Raw genomic sequence first — 27,766 nt, 5'->3', positions numbered from 1 at the left:
TTTTTTAGATAAGGTGGGCACGTAAAAGAAAGCAGAGAGGAAAGGAGAAGGGGTGTCTGTAATAAGCTAGAAAGTCCTCTTTCCAAATAAGGAAAGGAATGTGAGCTGGTACTAATAATGCCTGGTATTGTGGTATTGTGTCTGGGCATCTAACAAAGGCTAAAAGGAAAAAAGGGAGAAAAAGGGAAAAAGGAGTGGGGTACTGTGAATTAAAGAATAAAAGATTGATCGGGTTATTTGAAGAGAAACCTCATCATATCCCACAATCTGTTTCTCTAGATAGTGAGTCCCTTAATGGCAGTAAAGTTTCTTTTACTCATCTCTGTAATTTCTGGGCCTGGCATGGCAACGGGAAACAAACAGGTGCTCACTGAATTCAGTTTACCTTGATCTCTTTTTCCCTTTAAATGCCTCTCATCCCTCTTAGTGACATTTAATCATTTATCATTTCTGTGATTCTGTTTCTTATGGATGGTTTTTGTCTTCTCCAATAAATAAGAGAACATCTTGAGATTAAAAGGCATTATTTGTACCTTATCTTTCCCTAGAGAACCTGGCAGTTTCTGAATACATACACAACACCTTATGCCTAATTAAATATCACAGTTTAAGTATATTGAATTCATCATCCCATTTTTGAGAAGAGGACATTCCAGAACTCCTATTTTTAAAGACTGTAGGCTTTAAGCTACATGTTAGAGAGGAGTTAGAGAGGGAGATATGTAATAAAAAGCTTTTTTTCTTGGGATAACAAGGAATTAGTGGAGTGAAAGAATTAGACAACAAAATTTAGATGCTTAAAATGTATAGTCCAAAAAAGCAAGCTGAACTATGGAGAAGAGCATTTCACATTGACCATATTAAGCCAAAAACAACTGCCTAGGATAGCTTCAAGAGGGCAGAAGTGGGCAGAGGCCCATAGGTGAAGCCAAGACTGATTTGTCAGTATTGATAACATCACAGAGGTTATGAAGCTTTAGTAAATATCTCTATTGAAAAAATTAACTCAAACTTGAGCCTTTACATAGTTTTTCTAATCTTGGAAGCAGCCTCCCAGTGCAGACTTACTTCCCTTCCTTTGCTTTTCCTGGAAAGCCAGCTGCATGATGTCAGGAGACTCTTGCTGCCCTCACCAGCTGTGACACTATCCCTGACCTCCATCTCTAATTAGATGAGGGAAAAACCAACCAGGCTGCCATCAAGGATCTAGTTAGGGTCCCAGAAAAGAATTTTCAATTTGTGTTATCATCAAACCTCATTTAACTGGAATGCTTTGGACAACCGAAAGGTTTTGGACCATGGAATTTCCGGCTAATTATAATTTTTTTTTTTTTTTTTTTTTTTGAGACCAAGTCTTGCTGTGTCGCCCAGGCTGGAGTGCAGTGGCACGATCTCGGCTCACTGCAAGCTTCGCCTCCTGGGTTCCTGCCATTCTCCTGCCTCAGCCTCCCGAGTAGCTGGGACTACAGGCGCCTACCACCACGCCTGGCTAATTTTTGGTATGTTTAGTAGAGATGGGGTTTCACCGTGTTAGCCAGGATGGTCTTGATCTCCTGACCTCTTGATCTGCCCTCCTGGGCCTCCCAAAGTGCTGGGATTATGGGCATGAGCCAAGTGCCCAGCTATAATTTGTTAATTGACGATTAGTCAGAAAACCTTGATTTTAATAACTTCAAGTACAAGTACTGAAACATTAACACCTTAATAAGCACATGTTAGTGATTGTGAATCAGTAATTAAGGATTGAGTCTCTTTAGGGACACTATGGGACTTGTCAATGCAGCGATTGAAGTGCAGGAAATTGGGTGAATCTGTATTCAATTTGACATCCACCATCTAACATGGAAGTTACTTTTTTAGAAAGTTGATTTAAAAGTTTTTGGTGACATGTACATAACAGAAAATTTACCTTTTGAATCATTTTTAAATGTACAGTTCAGTGGCTTTAAGTATATTCTGTTGTTAGACAACCATCATCACCATCCATCCCTCTCTGGAAGTTTTCCCATCTCCCCAAACTGAAACTGTATACAAATTAAACAATTTTTCCCATTTCCCTTTTCCTCCCCAACTCTCATCCTCAGGCAACCAGCATTCTACTTTCTGCCTCTGTGAACTGTACTACACAAGGTACCTCATGTAAATGGAATCATACAGTATTTGTCCTTTTGTGACTGGCTTGTTTCACTTAGTATAACATCCTCGAGATTCATCCATGTTGTAGTATGTGTCCAAATTTCCTTAGTTTATAAGACTGAACAACATTTCATTGTATTGTATATACAACATTTTATTTATTCGTTTATGGACAGGAAGTTACTCTTTAAAATAAATCTCTATGTCACGATTCACTGATCTCTCTCTGTCTCTATTTCTTCCCCTCTCTCTTTAAAAAAGAGAATGAAAAAATACTTGATAAAAATTTCTTAACTGAATTATGCTTTCTTGTCACTTTGTTCTAGTGGATGAGGAACTAGGCAGCCATTTCACAAGGTGAGGGTAAGGATAAAACAGCCAGGCTGATTAAAGACAAGGCTCTCCCTAATCAGAATTAAATAAACTTTAACTGAAAACAAGAAGAATTGGAGTTTTGATCTATTATGGACCTCATCTCTTTAGTCGCAAATAGGATTGAAGAAAACAGAATAATACATACTGTGACTTTACTATGTGGCAAGCATGGTGCTTGACTCCTTTCTTACAGCAATTATGTGAGTCTGACTTTAGATAAAATAGCAAATAACTAGGAGACCCTAGATGGATATCCAAGTGTCTTGAGCTCTAAACCAGTGCTCTACCGTACAAATATGTGAGTCACAATGAAGTCACATAGGTAATTTTCAACTTTCTAGTAGCCAAGTGAAGAGAAGGAAAAAACAGGTGAAATTAATGTTAATATTTTTCTTAGCTCAAGATAATCCAGAATATTATTATTTCAACATGTAATCAATGTACCTTATTAGTGTGATAGTTCACATTATTTTTTATCATATCAAGTCTTTGAAATCTAGCCAGCACATCTCATTTTGTACACAGCACATTTCAAGCTTCCATCGCTGCATGTAGCTGGCAGCCACCATATTGGCCTGGACTTCTCTAGACCACAGTGTTCTGTCCTTTACCAGAAAGTGCGTTCATGTGGCTCTCTGCATTCAGTCTTTCCCTTTTTACTTTATGTGTCAGTAATTCCTTAATAGAAATGCTGGCTCTTGTTTTCGAACCTTTTTACCAGTCAGGTACCGTCATAGAAGAATGGCTGGCTTATTACCAAAAGGGTAATTTTTCTCTCCTTGATTTTGCATGTTTCCCTAGGTCTACTTTTCTGCGTTTTAAACAACCAAGAAATCAATGAAAACTCAAATTGCGTAGGTTTATATTTCTCAGTAATTATATAGGTTACTATGTGATTGCTCTTGCTAGAGGAGCAATTTAGATGGTTGAGAGACTAGCCCTTAGTTTTTCTGTTATAAAGTCAGACATTAATAAAGAATTGGAGAAGAAATTTGAGTTTTTAAATTGCTTTGGGCAGTATGACCATTTTAAGAATATTGATTCTTCCTATCCATGAGCATGGAATGTTTTTTCATTTGTTTGTGTCATCTTTGATTTCTTTGAGCAGTATTTTGTAATTCTTGTTGTAGAGATCTTTCACCTGCCTGGTCAGCTGTATTCCTAGGTATTTTATCCTTTTTGTGGCTATTGTGAATGGAATTGCATTCTTAATTTGACTCTCAGCTTGGATGTTGTTGGCATATAGAAATGCTGAACTTTGTACATTGATTTTGTATCCTGAGACTTTGCTAAAGTCATTGATCAAATCTAGGAGCAGTGGGGTTTTCTAGGTATAGAATCATATCATCTGCAAACAGAGATAGGGTTTGACTTCCTCTCTTCTTATTTGGATACCTTTTATTTCTTTTTCTTGCCTGATTGCTTTAGCTAAGACTCCCAGTACTATGTTAAACAGGATTGGTGGGAGTGAGCATCCTTATCTTCTGGTTCTCAAGGTGAATGCTTCTAGGTTTTGGTCATTTGATATAATGTTAGCTGTGGGTATATCATAGATGGCTCTTTATATTGTGAGGTATGTTCCTTCAATGCCTAGTCTGTTGAGGATTTTTATCATGGAGGGATGTTGCATTTTATCAAAAGCCTTCTCTGCATTTATGGAGTTGATCATGTGTGTTTTGTTTTTAGTTCAAACAGAACATTTCAAAAGCTGAATGAACATACATACTATTTTTGTAATAAGTTGGCATGTAGGACATTTTATTTTTATGAAATTAGATAATTAGAATGAACTGTAAATATGCTTATGTGTATACAGGTATGTAATAAGCCCATATATATGTAAATATAACCATATATAAATATGATCTCTTTCACGTTCTTTAAAAATGAAGTCTCATCAGCATGGAATTACTTTGTTGCTGTCTGTTGAAAGAGCAGATGGTTTCTCAAGGTCTCTATATGATATATTCTCTAATTATAGAGAATTTTTACTCTTGACTTTGAGCTTGATTATTGCTGACTCACCAAGTTAACATTTGTCAATCTGGGAGTATGGGAAGAACATAAATGTATTTATGCCCTGCAGTCAAGTTCATGAAATGAAATATCAAGCAGTTATGTGTGAGCTGGGTATAGCAGCAACAGAGATAGATGAATTGCAGGCTTCCGACTAACAGACTTGCTGACCCTTTGATGACAGTGGAGAGAGTGTTACTAAATAAGCAGTCCAGTGGGAATCACCCAGAATTTTCTTGCTTCATTTAAAGGTACATGTGAGGTTTCCAAGCATAGTGTCTACTTTCCCTCTCAATTAAACCTTGGTACCTTCAGTTCTCTTAAGAAGATACATGTAGGACTCATGGGATTATTTTCTCCAGAACAAGAGTAAATATATGACTTCTCTGAAAATACTATTTTTGGAAGCTGTTGTGGGAAATCAGTCTTATTCCTATGTTAACAGACTGAAGGTAGTAAAAGAGAACTCATTGTTTATTTATACCTTATCAACTTGCTGATCTGAGGGGACAGATTGAATGCTGTCACTTGGAGATGAAAGCAACCCACACCTAGGATTACGGACTCTGAGAAGAGATAGTGCCTCCAAACATGAAAGAGAGAGTTAAGTCATCATGTCACTTACTTAGGATAATATGGGTTTTGGGTGACAGAAAATACCACATAAAATTGATTTATTTAAAATATTGTTGCTGAGTAGAAGGAACTATTCTAAGTGCTGGGGATAAAGGAGTGAACAAAACAGACAAAACAGCCCTGTTCTATTCAAGTTGAAAAATACTTTTATTTTTCTCACATATAAATGGAATTTGGAAATAAAACAGCCCAGGTTTTATCTCCACAATCAGGAACCCAGGCTCCTTCTATTGTCTATCTTCTATATTGTTCCATCTTCTTCAACATCTGGCATCCACTTTGTTGAAACCATCCACATTCAGGCCAGGAAGGAGGAAAAGGAAGAGAAGGGGCTCTGCCTTCCCTTTAAGTTCTGAAAATTACATGTAGCCCTTCCCGTTGTATCTTATTGGTCAGAATTTAGCTGCAAGGGAGGCTGGGAAATTTAGTCTATATTCTAGGAAGCCATGCATCCAGAAAAAAATCAAGGAGGAAGAGGGGAAGAACAAATATTGAGGACAATTGGCAGTCTAACACAGTCATCATAAAGGAAGGCACAGATTGCCTCAGGCATGTTCAGTATTTGACCTGGTAAGTTTTAAGGACTTGATACAAACAACAGAGAAGAGCCCAGGCCAGTGGGGTAGGGACACTGAGAGGGGGCTCACCTTAGGATAGCCCAGATCTATTTAGACAGCACTAATTCATTTTTTCTTCTTAGGTCAATAGTTAGCCTTAGGTTGGTGTGAACATTAAGAAAAGCCTCTCAAGCAGTTTGCACTGTATTTACTGAGCACATACTATGCTTGTAGGTCTTAGTGAGTAATCTCTGAAAGTGCTGCCAGGATGTGTAAGGAGGTAGCCATGGAGTTCCAGCATGGTCTTGTCTTTGGAAGGTCCTGCTGAAGCTTAGGACCAGCCCTAAGTAAATGCCAGCATGATTTCTTGCTGGTCCATCACCTATCTTTCCACAGATAGAAGGTAACTCCGTCTTCCAAGAGACCTCTCTTCCATGTCTCGCCTGCTTCCCTAGTGGCTCTATTTAACTAACAGTATTTCTGTTCCGGCAAGATGGAAACTGTCCTTAAGACCAGGGAGAACCCTAAGAAGAAAGCATTCCATTCCCACCGTATGGTTCCTGGGTAAGCCTTTGCTCCCCTTCATTTCCATATAGATCTTCATAGAATGACAGGCTTATAATATGAAAAGACTTTAGTATTCATTGAATCTCACTTCCTTCCTAAGCTAGTATTCCCTAAAAGTTGTATTTTTTCCAGTGATGTTCCTCAGAACACTAGGTATTAATGGGAGCTCTGAAAACAAACTGGGACTCATTGTCTAGAGAGCTTTGTAAACACGTACTAAATTTCCCAGTAGGAGAGTCACAATATAGGTAGTCTTCCTTTTATAGGCTGGTAGAAACTTCATACCCTATGTGAAATGTAACTGTGCAGGAGTAAACTCTTTTTGAACACTTGCAGCAATGGCCAGCTCACCACTGAGGACAAAGAAACTGTAAGAAATGTTTTGTGGAGGCTTGGATGAAGCGTGAAAGTCCCTGAGTTATTCCCCAATCCTGAGTCACTAAGCTAAGGGAAGTGTGTCAGCAGAGTTCAATCGATGTCTAAGCATACTGGGACTCATTATCCACTTGGTTGATTACTTCATTTTTTGTTATTTTACTTCTGCCCCCAGCAGCCTCCTCCACATCTGGTCTTCATCGTGAGAAATGCATCAGCACATTTCTATCAGAGAGTGTGGAACGGAAAAAAGTGTGTGGAGTCAGACCTCCAATCAGTGGAATTACTTTGCATTACAAGTGTTAAATAGATAATTAACAAAATAATAATGGATTTAATATAAATCCGTTATTATATTTAATATAAACACATAAATAACAATGGATTTAATATAAATTCATTATAAATTCTCGACTCTTTCAGATTATTGACTCTCTGGAAGGATCTTCAAACATCCTTTTTACTTACATTTGATGTAATTATGTTGGTATTTTGGGAAGAGTCATGTGTCCCAAATGATCTACCATTTCCATCTTCCTTTTTGACATATTCTGAACGAAGTGAGTGCAGTGTCAGGCAGGACCATCCAGCCTTTGGGAATACATCTCTTTCTTTCTTTTTTTTTTTTTTTTTCAGGTGCTTATACTTTTTGTCCATACCCTTAAGCTAGGATGTACTTGTTTTGGGGATCTAGCAGTTTCTAACAACTTAGACTCAGGTTGCTTCATTTCTTTCTTTAAAGGCAGCTGTTTGTACTTCAACAGTGGCCAGTTTTGAGAAATGGATAGTTTATTACTTAAATGTAAAATAATATTTTTTGTTCTCAGTTAGTGTGGTAAACTTTTTGTGGAGTAAAAATGAGCTTCCTACGGAGACCCTTCAAATCTACCCAAAGCTGGCCTGGAGAGATGAGCCCCTCGGGCTGCTCAGCCCTTGTTGCTAATGGGTGCACACACCTGCACTGGTGTTCGACTCTGCTGGGGAAGGCCACAATGACCTGCCAAGAAGAGGATCTGGGTGCAAGTGTGTGGTAGTGGCAGATAGCTCACAATTATGCCTTGGCAGAGGGAAGGTGTGTTTGCCCAACTCAGAGAACACTAGAACTGGAAGAACCCCAGATATGGTATCAGTTGGTGATTTAAAGATGCACCATGTGGAATCCCCTTTGGGGCCACCCACCACACCCCATGACCCCAGCAACTTTGGGGTTCATTCTTTTCTTTACTTTTTGCATAATCTTTGTATGAAGGAAAGATTCCATGACTCTTAAAAAAATAGGAATTCAATTCAGTTTCTTCATTAGACAGGGGAAGAAATAGTAATATTTATCCAAGGTCACAGGTGGTTTGAGCCAGGCCAGTAGGCATGGGGAGTGAGTAGCTATCAATAGTGGGCCTGGATAGGACCTATTAGTCTTAAGATGCTTTCCTTCTTTTTTCCTGGTACCATCTCTCCAGCCCTCAACACTGGGTCCAGAACATCTTCCCTGAGTAGAACTTGTCTGAATTATATAAAGAAGCAGGATATTGTCTCCAGAAATCTAGTATCAAAAGGTCACCTACCTCCTACTGCACTCGTAGACAAATGTCCTCCATGCATTGCTGAAGACTGATGGGGACCTGGAGGACTAGGACTCAGCTGGTTTGGAGTCCAACTTCTTCTATAGATGATTTTTTTTTTTTTTTGAGTTGATCCTTTCCATTCCTCATGCTGAAAATTTCTAGGCAGGTGATCCCAGAAACCCATCCCCATCTCTATGCCACTAAGTTAAATAAGATTCACACTAACCCAGCTAAAATGCTGGTCCTGCTGCTTACTGGCTATGAGACTTTGAATAAACTCTATAATCGCTCTGTGTCTCAGCTTTCTCATTTTAAAATGGCAATAAGATTTACTACATGTTTTAATGTGAGAATTAAGATAAATGATCAAATCCAATAGTGTTTAGCACCAGTTGGGCTCTTGATAGGCACTGGATACCAGATGGCTGTTAGTGTCTGTGTTGCTGTGTTGTTGCCCAGGTGTCATGTTTCAGAAACCTTGCAGAGGTGGTGACAGAAAGGTGGGACAGTTAGGGTACTGGGTCTCATTTATCTGGAAGCTGCAGTGTGGGCTGGAGAAGATCAACTTAAGAAGGTCATCTTGGGGGAAGCTGGACCTCAAACAAGGCAGTAGTAATTAGTGGCCAATTTCCAGTTAGTGGTCAACCTGCGTGGGCTGGGCAGAAATCCTTCTCTGTTGGAAATCTGATATAAGGGTGTAGAAGAGAATCCAGATGAGGGAAGGGTTGGGTTGGAGGCAGAGCCTTGAGCAATTTTCTAAGTAGAATAGGCAGCCTCATTGCTCACACTGGAAACTACTGGCACGTTAAAAAGCACTCCTGAATGTACTGGAAGTTTTGTAACTTCCAGAGTCTTCCGCCATGTATGTTCAATTTCTTTGCTCCCTAGCACTACTCCAGGTTCTCCATGTGGCTTCGTCAAGGCGTGATCCATGCCTGGCTGCAGTGTACACTGACTCAGAGATCAGCAGTAGGTGAGGGCTCTGCCACCTGCAAAATCCCTAAATAGAGCTTTGTGAAGAGCTGCCTGCAGTATTTGGGGAAGGAAAAAGTACTCAGTAAATTGCATTTTCCAGGGATCTTCTAGGACTTCTGCTCTGTTAGTGCTCAGGTATCCTGACCAACTCAGACAATGCTGGACAGACATCTGCACTCTGTTAGCTTCCATTTAGGAAAATCAGTTCTCTGTCCTCTCTCAGCACTGGAAATTTTCCTTACTTAAGCTGCCCATTTGGCTGGATTTCTCTGCTTGAAACAAACCTGTCATGGTCTCAGTGGGGAGAATTCCTTAAATGAAAAAGTCATCAAATGGAAAAAATTGACAAACCTGGCAATTCTTCTTTGCGTGTGGTTCATACATTGGTTCTGATTCATCTTCAGTTCTTTGCTTGTGCATTTGGTATTTACTGGGTGCCACTTTTGCCTGTTATGGTGTTAGGATTGGGGCAAAGGCCAAAGAAGATGTTTTTCTAGCCCTTTAGTTGCTTAAAGCCTAATTAGAGAGCCCCTTAAATAACAGGAAATTATAGCAATATAAAAAGTACTCGGATTGAGGTGTGGCCAGAAGCTATGCCAGCTGAGAAGAGGGGTCTCTAAACAGAGTGGTGTGTATGATGGGAAATAGTGAGGGGAGCTTCCCAGAATCATCAGCCCCTCACCTGACCCAAAGAACTGGCTATCTTTGTCATCAGCTTTGGAGATGAATGTGTAGGGCTGGTTTCTCGTACTTTCTGAAATTGCTTAGTAGAAACATTTCTGCCATCAAATCTGAGATTTCACTAGAACTCGGCAGAGTCAGCCCACATATATACAGTCCTCTTCCCCAGCTCAGTCTTGTTAAGGCCCAGTTCAGATCCTACCACTTCTGCAAAGCTTCCGGCACTATCTATAATATAACTGATATTTCTCTTTAGGAATTACTTGAACCCCAGTGATGACAATTTTTCTTATGCTCATGTCTAATTACCCACAAGTAGATTGGTTGTTGTGTAAAGTTAAGGATCACATCACATACTTCTTTGTCTGTATTCGGGAGAGTAACTCGGGCCTTGCCCAGAAAACCTATTGTATAAATATTTGTTGTTGCTGTAGTGGAATCACACAGATGGCTGAATCTGTCATTTACTATGTGACTTTAGGAAAATTACCTAATCTTTTTGAGCCTCAAGCTCTTCATCTACAAGACAGTGATCATAAGAGGGCTTATCTCATAGATTTGTTGGCACAGTTAAATGAGATATGGTGCTATGTGCTTAGTATAGGACCTGAACTTTAGTAAGTGCTTATTGTAGGTTTTGTTGAAAATTTTTAAATAGATATACGCCTTTAGCAGACCCCATGTCTCATTTTCACATTTCCTCCTATATGACTGTTTACTACTGAGTAACTACCTATTTGCTGGAAAAATGAAAGTAACTTGGACTTTAAAGATGTCTTTAAAAAAAAAAAAACTCGTGTCTTAGTTAGCTCAGGCTGCTATAACAAAATGCTATAGACTGGGTGTCCTAAACAGCAGAAATTTATTTTTCACAGTTCTAGAGACTTGAAGTCCAAGATCAAGTCCACGATCTCTCTCTCTCTCTCTTTATGTGTGTGTGTGTGTGTGTGTGTGTATATATATATATATATTCAGTGCCTATATATAGAGAGAATATGTATATATATATTCAGTGCCTACATATATATAGAGAGAGAGGAGACAGATGAGGACACAGCAGGAAGATATATACATCTCTCTCCCTCTCTCTCTCTATATATATGTATAGGCACTGAATATATATGTGTGTATATATATATAGAGAGAGAGAGAGAGAGATGTATATATCTTCCTGCTGTGTCTTCATGTCTCCTCTCTCTGAGAGAAAGAGAGGGCTCTGATGTCTCTTCCTTTCCTTATAAGGACACTAATCCCATGATGGGGGCTCCAGTGTCACAAGCTCATCTCAACCTAACTGCCAACTAAAGGCCCCACCTCCAAATACCATTACCTTGGGGATTAGGGCTTCATCTTCTGCGTCTGGGCAGGATGCAAACATTCAGTGCCTAGCAACTCTCTTTTTCAACACTGATGGATAAAAGGTAGAAAAAGGGGAGAGTAAAGAAGAAGTAAGTAAAGAAAGACAGGACCAAGGGAAGCCGAGAAACTACTTTTTTCTACAGGCTTCTCACCCATGACAGCTTCCTGCTAGCACCTAACAGTAGATATCTGAGGGTGGGGACCGAGGCTGCAGCCAGGAGCACAGGGTTCTTCTTTAATGAGGGGCTGTGCACAGCACAGTCTTTGCCTGCTGAGGTGAGCTGAAGCCTCTGTGAGGGGACCGGCACCCAAGGGAGGGAGGCTGAGCCTGTGGGGGCCAAGGGAGAAGAAGGGCTAAGGCCCCAAGGGCTTTGTGAGGGCACTGGGTGAGAAAACTGTCAGTCACCGTCACACACAAGGTCAGGGCGGCATGGAGCAGCCTCCTGGTTAGAACAGACCTGTCTCCACCCAGCAAAATAGGAGGGGCCTGAGAGAAAGATGAGACCGAATCCATGTTGACAGGATTCCTGTACTCAGCCCAACCTGTAACAGCCGTTTCAGAAAACACCAGCCCACATGGGCTCAAAGGGGGCTGGCTGCTTGGCTTACACAGAGACGTTTGAAAGCAGATAGCGGTTTGAAACATTCATGTGAGATTCAAAACAGGGACAAAAAGCTGATGGGAGAATGAGGGAGGGGGTTTCAGAAAGTTAGAAACCATTGATAAAATCTTGACATTTCTTAGGGAATTCATGCTTCCCCTTGCAAAGTGAGTGGAGAAGGAAACTAGAAAATGGTTCCAGCACAAAGGAGGGGTTAACCATCTCCCCATTTTTAAATCTTCACAGGACTTCCCTCCAAAGTTTACATAATCCCAGATTATTTCTCAGAAGTGTTATATCAAAGTACAGCATTATTATTTTGAAGTAAAACTCACAACGCTAGAGTTTGAATTTATTTAGACCTATGATGATGTTTCATTTCTTTTGTCAATATTGCCAAACATGTTCTAAATTCATATGGACAGAGAAACTGAGGAACTAGGAAAGGTTACACACAAATCAGTGTAAGCAACTCCACAGCCTAGAGAGCACCAGCGGAGAGGGCAGGATATGGTGTTAGTTCTTGCAACTCAGGGTCTGAGGCAGGGCCTCAGGAGGAGGTGTAGTTCTAGATGCTTCGGAGAACAGGACCAGAGCTAACGAGGAGGAATGACAGAGAGGCAGGTTTCAGCTCAATGCAGTCGAGAATTTCCCAATAGAACAAGATGCCCTGTGAGTTGTTGAGTGTCCCTTCCTCCTGCTGGAAATTTTCAAGTTCAGACTGGATGGCCATTACCAGAGATTAGGAATGGGACATGAGGTTTGCCACTCTGCTTCGATGTTCTGCCCCTGCCAGGGGCCCAGGGTGCAGATGAGGTAGAGGCAGGAAGTGTTTGTGGCTGTGATCCTGGTAGGAATCTTCAAAGACCCAGGTGCTGCCCTGTATCAGCCCAGGCTTCTTTCTTTACTCTCTTCTGGTCAACCTGTCTTCCTCGGCTCCCTAAGCCATTCTGAGCCCACTAGAACTTTTTACACATGACTTCCACTTGGGTTAAGTACCTGCTTCCTGATGTGTGAAGTAGCCTTTTATTCGTTTTGGTTTTAAACAGACCTCTTTCAAGTTAGAACATGCTCCCTACTTACAGTATTCTGGGATTTTGAGAATGATTCCGTGCAGCTACTATCTGACTTTCTTTATCATTCTATAGCCTCTCCTAGATTTTGTCTTCCAAACCATGACCCTTATGTATCAAATCCTTTTCATACTAAAACCTGTTAGTCACCTTGATAGTTTTGCTGTCCTTTGGATCTTTTCCACCTCTTTTTGTGCCTTCTTCAAGTGGAATGCCTGGAACCTTTGGCAGGTTTTCAGCTTATATATACTACAGTTTTATACACGTTTACTCTGTAGGAAACAGTGTGATGTATATTTTTTAAAATGCATGATTTTGGGGCATAGAAAATACTGGATCTTTTACTGACTGATGGGCTGCACAACTCTGGGAAAGTTATTTAACCAGCCACTTTGAGCATCAATTTCCACATTTGCAAAATGGAGAGAAGAATATGTACCTCTGTCATTCATGAGGATAAACAATGTGGCATTTAAAAGCCAGGTATATTGCCTTGCACACAGTAGGCACTAAATAATTTAAAGGAGGAGAAGAAAGAGAAAGTTCCCATTGTTGGTTACGTCTTTTCAATAGTGGAAGACATAATTTAATGTAATAGGTAAGAAACATTTTTATAAAGTACTTTTTGAACCTCTCTGTAAGATTCAAATTTCTCTTGGTCATATTCATTTAAATTGGTCTATTTCGCTCATGTATGTAAAAACATTGCGTTTAAATTATTAAATGTAAATTAAACTTATGGCCTTGCATCTTTACTAACATAAGTAGATAATATATGAGACATATACAGTGTTAGACCATTGTCTTCTGTTTACTGTTTAGACAGTCTTAACATCTCCCAGAAGCAAGAGCTATGGCGGGAGAAGTGGGAGAGGCACAACTTGCCAAGCAGAAGCCTCTCTCGGCGTTCCATCAGCAAAGAGAGATGGGTGGAGACACTGGTGGTGGCCGACACAAAGATGATTGAATACCATGGGAGTGAGAATGTGGAGTCCTACATCCTCACCATCATGAACATGGTATGCCGGACTACATGGGGGCTGGAGCAGCTAGTGAACAGATGTCATTAGAAATGCTTACATAAATAAATAAGAAAGGCCTTTTTGGGGTCCTTTTAACTTATTTTTATAAATATATATGTGAATCTAGTACCTGCCTAAGGATGAATATGGATGGAAATTCAGGATGAATTAGTCTTTCCCTTAAAAATGTGTATCCTGGGAACATTTTATAATTTATTAGTTACATACTTCTGGTAGGTATTTACCAAGTGACTCAATCCTTTTCGTGTGGCTTTGCTTCATCAGTTTATGTTAGTAAACCAAAGGAGTAAACTGAGGCAAAGAACTAGAACATAATTTCCTCAAAGTAGTTAGAAATAGAATTGGAATAAAGTTAATGACTCCTAATTTCAAGCTTTCTCTTTGCATTATTGATGTTTTCTGCCTTCAAGAGGATGTTAGTCCTATTGAGATGGGAAAAAGTATTTGCCTGAGTAACTGATAATAAAAGAGAAGAATACTGTGGGCTGGGTTAAGAAAAGAAAAATATTAATCCCTCAAACACACAGACAAGCAATCACCCTGAAAGATTTTGTTTAAATATTGTAATGTGGAATGAGCCGTGGGCATATTTCACTCTTCTTAGCACACCACCAAACATTTCTGATCTGTAAGAAAACCTTTATTTTATGTGCATTACAATGCTATTTTCTTCTCTGGTGTTTATTTATTATCTCTTTGTGTGGAGCTAATGGTTTTCTATTTCTGACCCTAGGTCACTGGGTTGTTCCATAACCCAAGCATTGGCAATGCAATTCACATTGTTGTGGTTCGGCTCATTCTACTTGAAGAAGAAGAGGTAACATTTTCCCTTCACTCTTCTGCTATATATCCTCGCACTTCCTACCTCCTTTTTTTCAGGGGAGTTCTTGGTAGACAAGAAAGAGGGTACCAGGAAGTGTTTGGAAGCCCATTGAGAAGGAAAATATTATTTCTGTGTTATTCCCTTGAGAATTCAGTGATACTGAGCAGGATATGGATAACATTTCCAAAATATACATAGCTGGAATCTCTTGACAGTCATTGCATCTAATAACATACACATGAGACTCACCGCAGTCACTAAAGATGTTCTGCAAAAGAGATAGACTAAATCATGACATGGTTTGATGGTTTCAGTAAAAGGTAAGAAAAACATGGAAATGTTGAACCTTTGATACTATTAATTTACTTCTTGCATAATTAACACAAGTCTCTCAGATTTGGAACCTCTTATCTATCTGCACTTTTACCTTTGGGGATTTCATCTATTCTCAGAGACTTACATTTATATAAATGTAAGTCTTATATAAATGTAAGAGACTTATATGTTATCTATGTCCTGAGACTCTCAATTGATACGTACAGCCTAGACCTCTTCCTTGAGCTTCAGGCTCACATCCAATTACTTGAAATCTCCACCTGGAGGTGTCAAAGTCCATTCAATTTTGAAAACTTAATAAATCCAGAATGGAACCTTGATTACTCCCTGCCTAAATAATCTCAATTCTGCCACCTCCATTCCCCAAATCACCACCTTACCCAATAGTACTATTATGCATTGGTTACATAAGCCCAGGAGATATGCTTGATTCCTTTTTTCATATCTTCCACATCCAATAGCAAGGACCACTGTGGTCTTACTTCCAAAATACATATCATCTCTGGAGTCATCACATTGGTTTGGCCTTATCATATCTTGCGTAGGCTACTGCAGTGAACTCCCAAATGGCTGTTTCCTATTTTCAGCCTTGCCATCAGAATTCATTCTCCATGGATGATCATTTTAAATGCAGCCATAATTGGTCACTTTAAATACAAACTTAAGTGCTGCACTGCACAAAACCCTTTAATGTCTTTCTGGGTTTTTTTAGAACAAATTCAAAATTTCTTGCTGTGACCTGTGGTGACTTTCATGATCTTGCCTCCATCTGCCTTTCTGGTCTTTGCTTATGTTACTCTCTTCCTTGTTTCCTACTCTCATACTAACTGTCTATGCACTTGTGGTTCCCAATGCCTGAAACATCCCTCTCCTTGTTCTGCACATGACTGGCACCTTCTCATGCCTTATGCCCTGTGTAAATGCTGCCTCTTCAGAGAGGTCTCAGTGACCAATTTATTCAAAGTAGACCCCTCTTATTGCTTTTCATCACAGAATGATGGCAGTCTCACAATTCATCATGATTCTGTGTATTTGTTTACTCTTTTTTTGATTATCACAGCCTCTACCAGAATGTGAATTCCATGAGGGCGGAAGCCATGTGTCTTTATTCTGTTAGATCCCCAACACCTAAAACAGTGCCTGGGACACAAAGGAATGAATGAAGTGAAACGTAATGAATGGTAGGACCAGCCAACTGATGAAATGCCCTTGCAATCTATAGAGCTTAACCAGCAGCTAGGATATGTAAAGAACGGCATCATTCACCTTCCCATCAGCAAGAGACCTGCAGTCAAAATGCCAAGGGAGGGATTATTGTTTTCTTGATAGGAAAAGTCTCCACAATCGTGTGTGTTAGATTATTTTTAAAACAATCTGTGGAATGGGGATTCATTTTTTCTTCTTTCCCCTATAACCCCATCTCCCTTTGTCACCTGAAACATACTTTGGGTATCTTGGAATACCAATGGGTATGTCATTTCTCTTCATGTGGTCTTTTTATTAAGAAAATGTATCCAAAACTTGGAAAACAGGCAACATGAAAACTATATATCCTTTTGATGTTTAAGGATACCTATCTGACTCTATGAAAATGTAACTGGTTGTTTACCATTGACTAGGGCACAGATGTGGTAAAGTTAGATGTTGACATGTAGAAAATGATAGGGTACAAATGGTTTTTGCCTAGTAGAGGTGAAAATGATTTGTGTCCAGCAGAGAAGATAATTCTGAAGATGGTTTTATTGGTTGGCGGAACCAGACCAATAAAAATTGGTATCTAATTTTGTATCTAACTTAGCAATCTCATTCAGCAGTTCTCCCACACTGGCTATAGCTGCATCAGTTTTTTGCATCTGCCTTTGAACTATCTTTGCCATCTTGCCTATCCCCTCATTAAGGAGCCAAATTATCTTGCCTGTCTCCTCGCTAATGAGTTAAATACATCTTGAACATGTGCTCGTTATATGTTTGCATAAAAATTGTGTTTTTGACTTTTGAAAAGCATGCTTTGATACCTTGGAGAAAAAAAATTTACTTTTTCATACTGGTTGAGCACATAGGCATTCCTAGATACAAATGTGAAGAAACATTTAGCATTTTCAGACCAAAAAAAAAAAAAAGAAGAAGAAGAAAGCTACTTCTGGGAGTAAGAAGGAAAAATCCCTGGGTTTGAACTGCTGTCATATAAAACAGAAGGAAAAATCTTGACCCTCTGTAGTCCCAGCAGCACCACTGGTAGGATTTCATAATGTGGTTTCCACGGATCAGGCCCCTTTAAACTCCATGTCTCTTCATTCCCGAGAAATAATGTCACCAGGGCATCTCCGTGGCATGTTGATGCCACTGAAGTTGTTTGAAGGAGCTTGATTGGCCACTGCCCCCTGACTCCATCACAATCACATTGTTTCTCCTGTTCTCTACCAACCTGGTTTTGCAAATGTAAAGAGACACACATGACTTGCTTCAGGAAGCCATGGCTCTGTACCTCCCACTTGCCAAATATTATCCTCGTTCAAGCTTTTACGGAGTCTCTAATTGGTACAGAGTTCACAAGTTAACAGAAGAATTGCAGTCCACAATTCTCATTTTCCTAATTCCCAGGAAATGGCTCAAGCCATTCTTCACATCTGTGACTAATAAGCAGCTCAACAACAGACAGCAATGATTCCAGCACTTAACTAATGTCAAGATGGCAGGCATAGGAAGCAGAGTGTGAGGTTCAGTGCTGTGACTCCTTTGAGCAAGTTGACCTGAGTTCAGCAACTCTAAGGAAGGTACATCATTGCTCCATGTCCATTTTTCTTCATCTATAATGAGAAGAGAGTTGTGGAACATCAGGCGTATGTCACACCTTGTGGTAGCACCGGGGATGCAAATGTGAACACAAGTCCCATTTCCTGATTCTGAGGAACTTTGAATCTACTGCACAAAAGCACAAAAATAGAAAATTTCAAGTTGAGATTGGCATGAGTATACAAGTACTGGGATAGGAAAGGGTACTTGGATGTCTAAGCTGGGATTTTAGAAAATAAAAAGGAATTAACTAGTGAGGAAGTGATATGGTTAGGCTAATTGAAACACGGGGGTGGTTTCCCCCATGCTGTTCTTGTGACAGTGAGTGAGTTCTCATGAGATCTGATAGTTTAATAAGGGGCTCTTTCCCCTCTGCTCGGCACTTCTCCTTCCTTCCACCTTGTGAAGAAGGTGCCTTGCTTCCCCTTCACCTTCCACCATGATTGTAAGTTTCCTGAGGCCTCCCCAGCCATGCTGAACTGTGAGCCAATTAAACTTCTTTCCCTTATAAATTATCCAGTCTCAGGCAGTTCTTCGTAGCAATGTGAAAATGGACTAATACAGGAAGGAAATTCCAGGTAGAGGGACCTGCATGGGCAATGGCTTTATTCTTAAACCAACAATATGCCTATGAGAGGCAGTGGACATATCACTGATGTTGGGCCACACAATGGGAGATTGAGACGTCTTGCTGTGATACAAAGGAAACAAAGTGATTGTGCTGGAGACAGGAGAGAAAGCAGCCAATCAAAACCTGCCCACCTCCACTCGCACTTCGGTTTGTCCCGTGTTGCTCATGTCTGCACATGACATTATCATCCTTTCAGTCTCAGAGGCCAGAAATCTGGATGCACTGATGATACCTCCTTCTCTCCCTCCCATGTCAAGTCTGTTATCACGTACTGACCATTTATCTGACCATCTCCATTTATATCACTTCAATTCAAGCTACAGTTATCTGTTTTCTGGACTATAGTGGTATATACTTTCTGGTCTACTCAAAACAAGTTGGATTTCTTTTCATCTTGTTTCCTCAGTGTAGTCAGGATAATCTGAAAATGGTAATCTGATCATATCCAACCTACTGCCACCTTTTCTCCAACCCCCACACCTGACTTAGTTTAGTCCAGTGGTTTTCTGATTCCCTTTCTCATCTCTCACTATTCCTGCCTTTGCTCTTGAGAGGTAGCAATAGTCTTATTCATCAGGCTTTTTCAAGGCCTGCCTCTGGTCTTGTTGTTGCCTGGACTGTCTTCTTGTCTTCACTTAGTTAACAGCCTAATCTCTCAGATCACAGCTCCAGTGTCACTTCCTTGGGGAAGCCTTTCCTCATCCCCTTTCCTAGTAAGATTCTGTTATTGACTCCCATAAAACTACATTTCTCCTCCACAGCATGTTTCACAGTTGTAACCTTAGATCTATTTAATCGATACAGTTTCCTCAATTAGTATGTAAGACTTAAGAGCATAGGTTGAGTTTGGTGTTGCTCACTGGTATATAATAGACCCTCAATAAATATTTGTTCAAATACTAAATAGGAGAAAGTGTGCAAATGAGGCCAGCAGTCTGTCAGTGAACCAGGGCCAATGACAGCCAAGTTGCTGTGGGCCTTGTGGCCACATAAGGACTTTGGATCTAATCCTATGGAATACTCTAGATTATTCCAAACAAACAAATGGAGTTAGAGAGATCACTCAGGCTCTGTGGAAAGTGTGTGAGGTGGGGAATCCTGAGATTGGGTCTCTGAGATAGATTCCTTTTATCAGTGACTTTCTATCACTCTTGTCTTTATTATTCTAAATACATCTCATGGGTAACACCATTTGGGACTTTATTTTTCTGCGGTGGTTTCAACAGATCTTGAGGTTAGGCTATATACATAAAATGCATGTTTGTCAGTTACCACCATCTAAAGACCACTATGGGGTTTCATCACATTTTGAGAATAAATTGGAGTACTGGGTGTAAAACTCACTTTGGAACAATTTGGAGGCTTTCTCATAGGCAAGATAGTCATATTTCAAAGCAGTGGAAACTGAGGTAACTGAGGTACACAAAACCATGTTCTGAAAAGATGTGTCAAACATATTAAGAAACCATGGGCCAAGAAAACAGACAGTGGGTTCAGATAGGAGCCAGCTTGCTCTCACTCTTATCATGTCCCTGTCTATCCCTGAATTGAGCTCTGATTTTCATTTTATGGCCCCAATTCTATCCTTTTAATTTTCTCCTAGGACTTGGACACTAACTTGACCTCTAAGCCCTTTCTGTTTTAGACCAATTTGTTTGATGGCCCCCCCTGCTCCCCTCTTGGGCAGGGGGTTAGGGATGGGATTAGACTCTTCCCTCCAATTCTTGTGAGCAGCTTGACATCACAGAGAGTACCAGATTTATCATTAGTTCCACTGCTTGCTAGCCATATAATTTTGGTAGGTTGCTTAACTTGTCTATGTCTTCATTTCCTCATTTTGTAAAATAGTGATAATTATATGTATTTCATAGCATTGTCATGAGAATCAAATGTCTTCATTCATGTAATACTTAGCATAGTATCTGGCTTGTAGAAACTGCACAATAAATGTTACTTGTTAGTATCAGTCTTATTATTTTTATCATCATCATCATCATTTAGCTCCCACAAAAACCCTGTAAGCTTATTAATACTATGCTCATTTCACAAGGACTTCAAAATCCCTGGAGGAAAATAAAAGACCTAAAGGACAAAATCAGGGTCATGCGATGTTGGAGACTTCTTTTAAGAACAAGATAGAGACAAAACTGGAATGAGAGTGAGTTGGATGAAGCCAAGTGAATCCCATCCTAGGTGACTATGCCATCCAGTGGAGGAGCCTAATGGCATTGGAGGGGCTTGAAGGTACAGCAGTAGGGCTGACAGCAGCAGGAAGGAGACAACTGCTTTCACAAAGAAATTCTTCTTGGTGTACTGAGAGTGGTTTAGTGTTGAGTCTACTCTTTTTTGGAAACTCTAGAGTTAAAAGCGTGTTGATTTTAAAAATTCAGGCTGGTGGTTTACCCCTCCCCCCAGCTGATGTGTGGATCTGTATTGTTCTTTCAGGGTAAATGTCAAAAATACTGGCAAAGAATTTTTAGACTTATTCTGTGTGTGTGTGTGTGTGTGTGTGTGTGTGTAAGATAACAGAGTCTCACTCTGTCAAGCAGGCTGGAGTGCAGTGGCACATAGTTCACTGTATCTTTGAATTACTGGGGTCAAGCCATCCTCCCACCTCAGCCTTCCAAGTAGCTAGGAATACAGGCACTTGCAACGATGCCTAGCTTTTTTTTTTTAAAGATGGGGTCTCACTATGTTGCCCAAGCTGGTCTTGAACCTTAAAAAAAAAGTATCCTTTCCTCTGGTAATCAGATGAGTTGTCCCTTAGACACATGAGAAGTTTCAGATTAAACCTTTTACAGCTTGTCTCTTCTCTGCTTATCCTCTTTCTTTCAGTAGCGTAAGCCTGACTACCAGAGCATGGTCAGATTGTGCATTGAGTCAAAAACTGCTATCAGAAATTCCAAGAGAAATCAATACAAGATTTTCTCATTATAGAGAGAGCTTACAAAGAGAGAGAACAATTTTTAACAAAAGCTATGTTCTTGCAAAATTGTTTCCCATGTGGAGCTATTTTATGAGCTTTTTATGATTTCCTCTAGGTCAGCTTCCTGTCCCATTAATTCACATACACAAATGTATAGAAAAGGGGAAGTGGAAAGTGAATTGGATTAGCTTGAGAAGATGAAGTGAAAAAAAATAAACAAAAAGAGGACTCTATTTTTGTTTGCAAAGGAAATGAGGAAAAAATAGTGTGAATAGGGGTTTGTTTTGACATACTCAAATAGTTTCCAGGATGCTTTATGGAAAATGTTTAGCACAAGTTCCCTCGCATTTATTGTGAGCTATCATAGTCTCTCTGAAGTCCTGTTGCATTTTTTGTGTACTTAGGGCTGCCTCATTTTAATCCATAACCAGTTACTATTCTCAAGGCTCCTGTGATCAAGAGCATACAATAAATTAAATGAGTGTTTCTTGGACTTAACCCCTTCTGAGACTTGGAGATTAAGAAGCTGAAGAGGCTGAAAAAAATGTGCTCAATTACAGCTTTCTGGAAGAGCTGTGACATTTAATAGAAAAGACACTGTCACTGAATTTGTGTTAAATGTCACATTTTGCAGATTAAAGTTCTACACAGGGGCAAAGTATCAAGCTGTAGGTAATCATTAACTCAATTAATTGTGCACTTGCTTTGTCTGCACGAGGAACTTTAAATAGGGATGGGAAGAAAGCAAGAAAGATTTTGAGAGTAGACTTAAAGCCCTAGCATTTTTTCCCCTCATCAATGACTATCTGTCAGTTTATTCCAGAATTACTCCTATAGCAAAACTGGAATGTAAGAAGAATCTCCTATGTTGAGATTTTATTTTACTATTCAGCTTCTTTCCCTCTCCTTTACTCCTTCTCCAACAGCCCTGCTGCTAGAAAATCTCAACAGCCATGCAGACCTGCCCACATATTTAGATGGTCCAACCTTAACGTGGTTCTCACTACTGCTTGATCACTTTTTCTCTGTTATCCTCCTTATTCCTGTCAAGAACTAGGCAGGGTCTGTGTTTTAGTCCATCATCTGCTGCTCCATTCTCTATAACAGAATGTCACAGACTAGGTCATTTATAAAGAACAGAAGTTTATTTGGCCCATAGTTCTGGAGACTGGGAAGTCCAAGATCATGGCACCAGCATCAGGTGAGAGTCATTCCTTGGTGGAAGGCATCACATGGCAAGCAAGCATCCAAGATAGAGAAAATAGGGCTGAACTCATCCTTTTCATCCCTGCAATAACAAACTCACTCCCATGATAACAACATTAATCCATTTACAGGGGCTCTTAATCACCTCTTAGAGGTCCTACCTCCCAATATCTTTACATTGGCAAACAAATTTCAACATGAGTTTTTGAGGGGAGATTCAAGCCATAGCAATCTGAGATTTTACCCTGCTTGCAAGCTAACAAGTTAGTCTGCCATGCTTTTGTGAATGCAATGCTGGCAGAAGACATGAAAATCCTGAGTCACAGACAAAGGACTTTATTGCTCACAGCATAATGGGACACGAGCATCGGTTTGTACCTGTCCCTCTTGTCCCATAATTTGCACCGGGGTGTTGCAGGCAGCCCAAGTGTATGCTATGCATACAGTGGGTTTTATCCCAGCTTAGGACCCCCAAAATAAGAAAGCCCCAATCATTTAGAACAGATTGTAAGCAAACATGTCCAACTTTTGCCCCAGAGGAAGCCATCACCTTTATTATTATGGACATAAAGTAAATCGTTCCTTTTCCCTGGAAAAAGACTATCTTCTAAGGCTGTTTCCTTTACAACATCCTTCAAAGGATAGTCTGGAACAAAACCTATATCTTTGCTCAGATGATGTGCAGAAACATGAGACACCCATGTAGAATCTTCTACTAGCAGTTCCTATTACAGGCACTGGAATTATTATTGCAGATTTTCTACTGAGTTCTCAAACTTCTGGCCTCTTTACTGTCCCTTCCCTAATCCACAGGAGAACTTGCCTCTTTGTTAACTTACCACAAAACCTCTCATTCACCTAGTCTTCACTTTTTCTTGCCTAATGGATATATTCTCTCCCTTTTCTCCTTTCCTTCATGGGTGGTGTGCATCCTTAGTTTTGTCGGTCAGTATACCTGCTGTAAACCAGGATATATTCGGTGCCTGAGACAACAAGAAGAATAAACCTCAATTCTTGTTCTGGAGGAGCTAAGAGGAAAGCAGGCATACGATTTGATTATTACGACCTTGCACAGCAAGTGCTGTGAACCAAGTATGAAGAAGGTATATTGGCAGGAAGCTAAACCAGACTAGAGGGCAGGGAAAGCTTCCTGGAAATGCCCAAATTAAATCTTAAAGAATGAATAGAGGTTGAATGGGTTAAAGGGGGTAAGAGAAAAAGGCAATCTAGGAAAAGGGAACATCTTGAAGAAGGGAAGGTGTGTGGGATTATGTGAGGGAGGTCTGAGGGAGTGCTAATACAAGCAGTTGTTGCTAAAGCATGAACTGTGAGGTTCCAAATGAAAGGAGAGCTTCCTGGAGGCTAGACTTTGAAAGACCTCGAGCCATGGGTCATGATATGGACAGACTTTTGTTTTGATCCACCTGCCAGCAATGAGGAGGATGGATTTGAAGAGGGCCTGGATATTGTAAACCAAGCATAAAATGAAGGTTTGAGCTAAGGACAGTAGGTAGCAAAGATGTAGAGGAGGTAAAATTAGCAGCACATGATGACAGATTGGGATGCAGGATATGGGAGGAGAGGGGGATAACAAGACACTGGCATTTCTAGATTGGGCAACCGAGTTGATGGTGGTTCCTGCAACCACAGAAGGCACAGAAGGAATCGCAGGTTAAAGTGGGAGGAAACGATTTCGGGGATGCTGAGTTGAAAGTACCTGTGGAGGTGACCATCAGGAGATTTAGGTTCATAAATTTGAACTCGGAGAGATTTGGAATGAGATACAGATGTGGGAGCCAACAATCATATTTTGGAGTGATTTCCAAAAATATGACTGATTGAGTGTGAACTAAGCAATGAATCAAAGGAAGGGCAGAAGAAGAAGGGCTCACAGAGGAGCCCAGGAAGTGGACAAAGAGTAAGAAGAGGACAGAAGTAAGAATCTCAAAAGAAGAAGTTATCTGCTTTTCTGTTTGTCTCCTCACTGAGGGTAGGATTGTGAGGTTGAAGAGTAGAAATAAGCCATAATCATTCATTGGTTAATTACTAAGTATTTGCAATTATTCAAAGCAGAGTTTAGAGAAGTCCTCAATAGTTTGGAAACCACTAGTCCTAAACTCATAGCTGCAAACCTGTGTTCCAAGCCCTGCTCTGCCAATGCCTGCTTTGTGACTTGGCTTAGATACTGTCCTTCACTGTTTAAATGAGAGTATTAAATGCATAATTCCTGAAGCCCTTCAGGGAAATGGGCTCTTCATTATGATGAAAACATTGGAGGCAGCATTTGGAATGCAACATCTGGAAGATGACTCTGCTTTCTCCACAACGATGAAGGTGGGTCCTTGCTGACACTGAATTTGGTTCAGGAATGTGGGAGACTGGACCTTTGTAAACATTCGCTTTTGCTAAACAGAAACATGTAGATTGGAATGTAAGATTTTCAAACTGGTGATTCAAGCCAATGTATAAAAGGACAATATTGAAATGTAGAGCTTTTCAGATCCAATCAAACCCCCCTTTCAACAGTGTGCCCTTGCCAGGGACTCTGTGAGCTAAGGGAGAACAAGGGCTCTATTTCTGCCTGTGTCGCTGCTTCAACTCTAGTAAGCTTTTATATTCATGGCTATTTAATTAGGGATCTTAATTAACTTTAGCGTGGGTGTATCCATATGTGAGTGCATGGATGTAGAATAGTGTGGACGTGTGTGTGTATGTATGTGGATGTGTGTGTATGTATGTGTGTGTGTATGTGGATCTGTGTGTATATGAGTATGTGGGGGTGTGTGTGTGTATGTGAGTATGTGGGTGTGTGTGTGTGAGTATGTGGATCTGTATGTATGTGGGTGTGTGTGTGTATGTGAGTATGTGGGTGTATGTGTATGTGAGTATGTGAATCTGTGTGTATGTGTGTATGTGAGTATGTGGATGTGTGTGTGTATGTATGTGGGTGTGTGTGTATGTGGGTGTGTGTATGTGAGTGTGGATGTGTGTGTATGTATGTGGGTTTGTATGTATGTGAGTGTGTGTATGTATGTGGATGTGTGTGTATGTATGTGGATGTGTGTGTATGTATGTGGATGTGTGTGCGTATGTATGTGGATGTGTGTGCGTATGTATGTGGGTGTGTGTGTATGCGAGTATGTGGGTGTGTGTGTATGTATGTGGGTGTGTGTGTGTATGTATGTGAGTGTGTGGGTGTGTGGGTATGTGAGTATGTGGATGTGTGTGGGTATGTATATGAGTGTGTGTTTATGTATGTGGATGTGTGTGTGTTTGCGAGTATGTGGGTGTGTATGGGTATGTGAGTATGTGGGTGTGTGGTTGTGTGAGTGCATGGGCTCTTCCTACCCACTATAACTCGTCTGAAAGACTGCAGGTTCCCTTTGATTCAAAGGTATGAGTTCTCACATACAATCAGTGAGTAATCTGCATAGGATCGTACCAGAAAGTGTTATAAGATCTTCTGTTGCAACCCTCCAGCCTTGGTTCAGACCAGTTATTTTTGAGGTGTTTTTGTATTTTTCTGTTTGTTTTTAGTTCATTGTACATTCATATGCAGTTGTAAGAAATAGTACAGAGAAATTCCTATTACCCTTCATTCATTTTCTCCTAATGGTAACATCTTGTGTAATCTTAGTACAATATGACAACTCGGAAAATGATAGTCTAACAATTCCATCTACCTTCAGATGCACACAGTGGTGTGTGCATGTGCATGATCTTGTGTGTATACATTTAGTTCTATGCAATTTTTGTCACACGTATAGGTTTGTGTGACCATCACCACAATTAACATTAGAACAGTTCCCTCACAAGCATCCCTTGTGCTACCCTTTCATACCTTTTATACTTCCCTTCCACCTACCTACCTGCTCCCTGATAAGCACTAATCTGCTCAGTGATAATACATCTGTATGATTTTTGTCATTTCAAGAATGTCATATAAATGGAATAATACCGGATATAACTTTTGAGACTGGATTTTTTTAATTCAGCATAATTCCCTTGAGATCCATTCAAATTGTGTGTATCAGGAGTTTGTCCCCTTTTTGCTGAGTGGTATTCTATGACATGTACTTATTTGTTTAACTATTCACCCACTGAGGGACATTTGGGTTGTTTCCAGTTTTTAGCTATTATGAATAAAACTACTATAGACGTTCAACTACAGGTTTTTGTGTGAACATAAGTCCTCGCTTCTCTGGAATAAAGGCACAGGAATGTAACTGCTAAGTTATATGGTCATTGCCTATGTAGGGTTTTGTTTGTTTGTTTGTTTGTTTTTTGAGATAGAGTCTCGCTTTTGCCATTCAGGCTGGAGTGCAGTGGTGCAATCTCGGCTCACTGCAACCTCCGACTCCCGGATTCAAGCAATTCTCCTGCCTCAACCTCCTGAGTAGCTAGGATTACAGACACCCACCACCATACCGGGCTAATTTTTGTACTTTTGGTAGGGCGGGGTTTCACCATGTTGGCCAGGCTGGTCTCAAACTCCTGACCTCAGGTGATCCACCCATCTCAGCCTCCCAAAGTGCTGGGATTACAGGCGTGAGACACCGCGCCCGGCCACTTATGTAGTATTTTTAAGAAACTACCAAACTATTTTTCCATAATGACTGCACCATTTTCCACTCTCACCAGCAGTGAATGATTCAGTTTTACCACATCCTCACCAGCATTTGGATGTTGTCATGATTTTTTATTTTACCCATTCTGGTAAATGTGTAGTAATATATCATTGTGGTTTTAACTTGCAATTCCCTGATAGCTAGTAATGTTGAGTATCTTTTTATGTGCTTATTTGCTATCTGTATATCCTCCTTGGTGACGTGTCTCTTTGTGGTATTTGCCTATTTTCTTATTGTTTGTTTTTTTGTTGTTGAGTTTTGAGAGCTCTTTATGTATTTTAAATATAAGTCCTTCATCAAATATGTGGTTTACAGGTATTTTCTCCCACACTGTAGCTCTTTTTATCCTCTTCATAGGGTTTCTCTCAAAGCAAAAGTGTTTAATTTTGATGTGATCCAATTTATCAATTTTTCCTTTTATTAATTGTGTTATTAGTGTCAAGTCCATAAATTCTTTGCCTATCCC

General features: G+C 40.1%; 1 protein-coding gene across 1 annotated transcript in view; it reads left to right on the top strand.

Moving 5' to 3' along the window:
* ADAMTS12 (ADAM metallopeptidase with thrombospondin type 1 motif 12) overlaps positions 1-27,766 on the top strand; it is a 373,134-nt gene that overhangs the window by 203,648 nt on the left and 141,720 nt on the right. Inside the window, exons 4-5 of the mRNA XM_024247634.2 lie at positions 13,737-13,933; positions 14,691-14,774. Coding sequence (XP_024103402.2) covers positions 13,737-13,933; positions 14,691-14,774 — 281 coding nt within the window. The remainder of the gene's footprint in view (positions 1-13,736; positions 13,934-14,690; positions 14,775-27,766) is intronic.

The sequence above is a fragment of the Pongo abelii genome, chromosome 4, assembly GCF_028885655.2.
Source record: "Pongo abelii isolate AG06213 chromosome 4, NHGRI_mPonAbe1-v2.0_pri, whole genome shotgun sequence".
NCBI classification, from domain to species: Eukaryota; Metazoa; Chordata; class Mammalia; order Primates; family Hominidae; genus Pongo; species Pongo abelii.
Note: the sequence above shows the minus strand (reverse complement) of the source record. Positions and strands in the feature narration are given on the sequence as shown.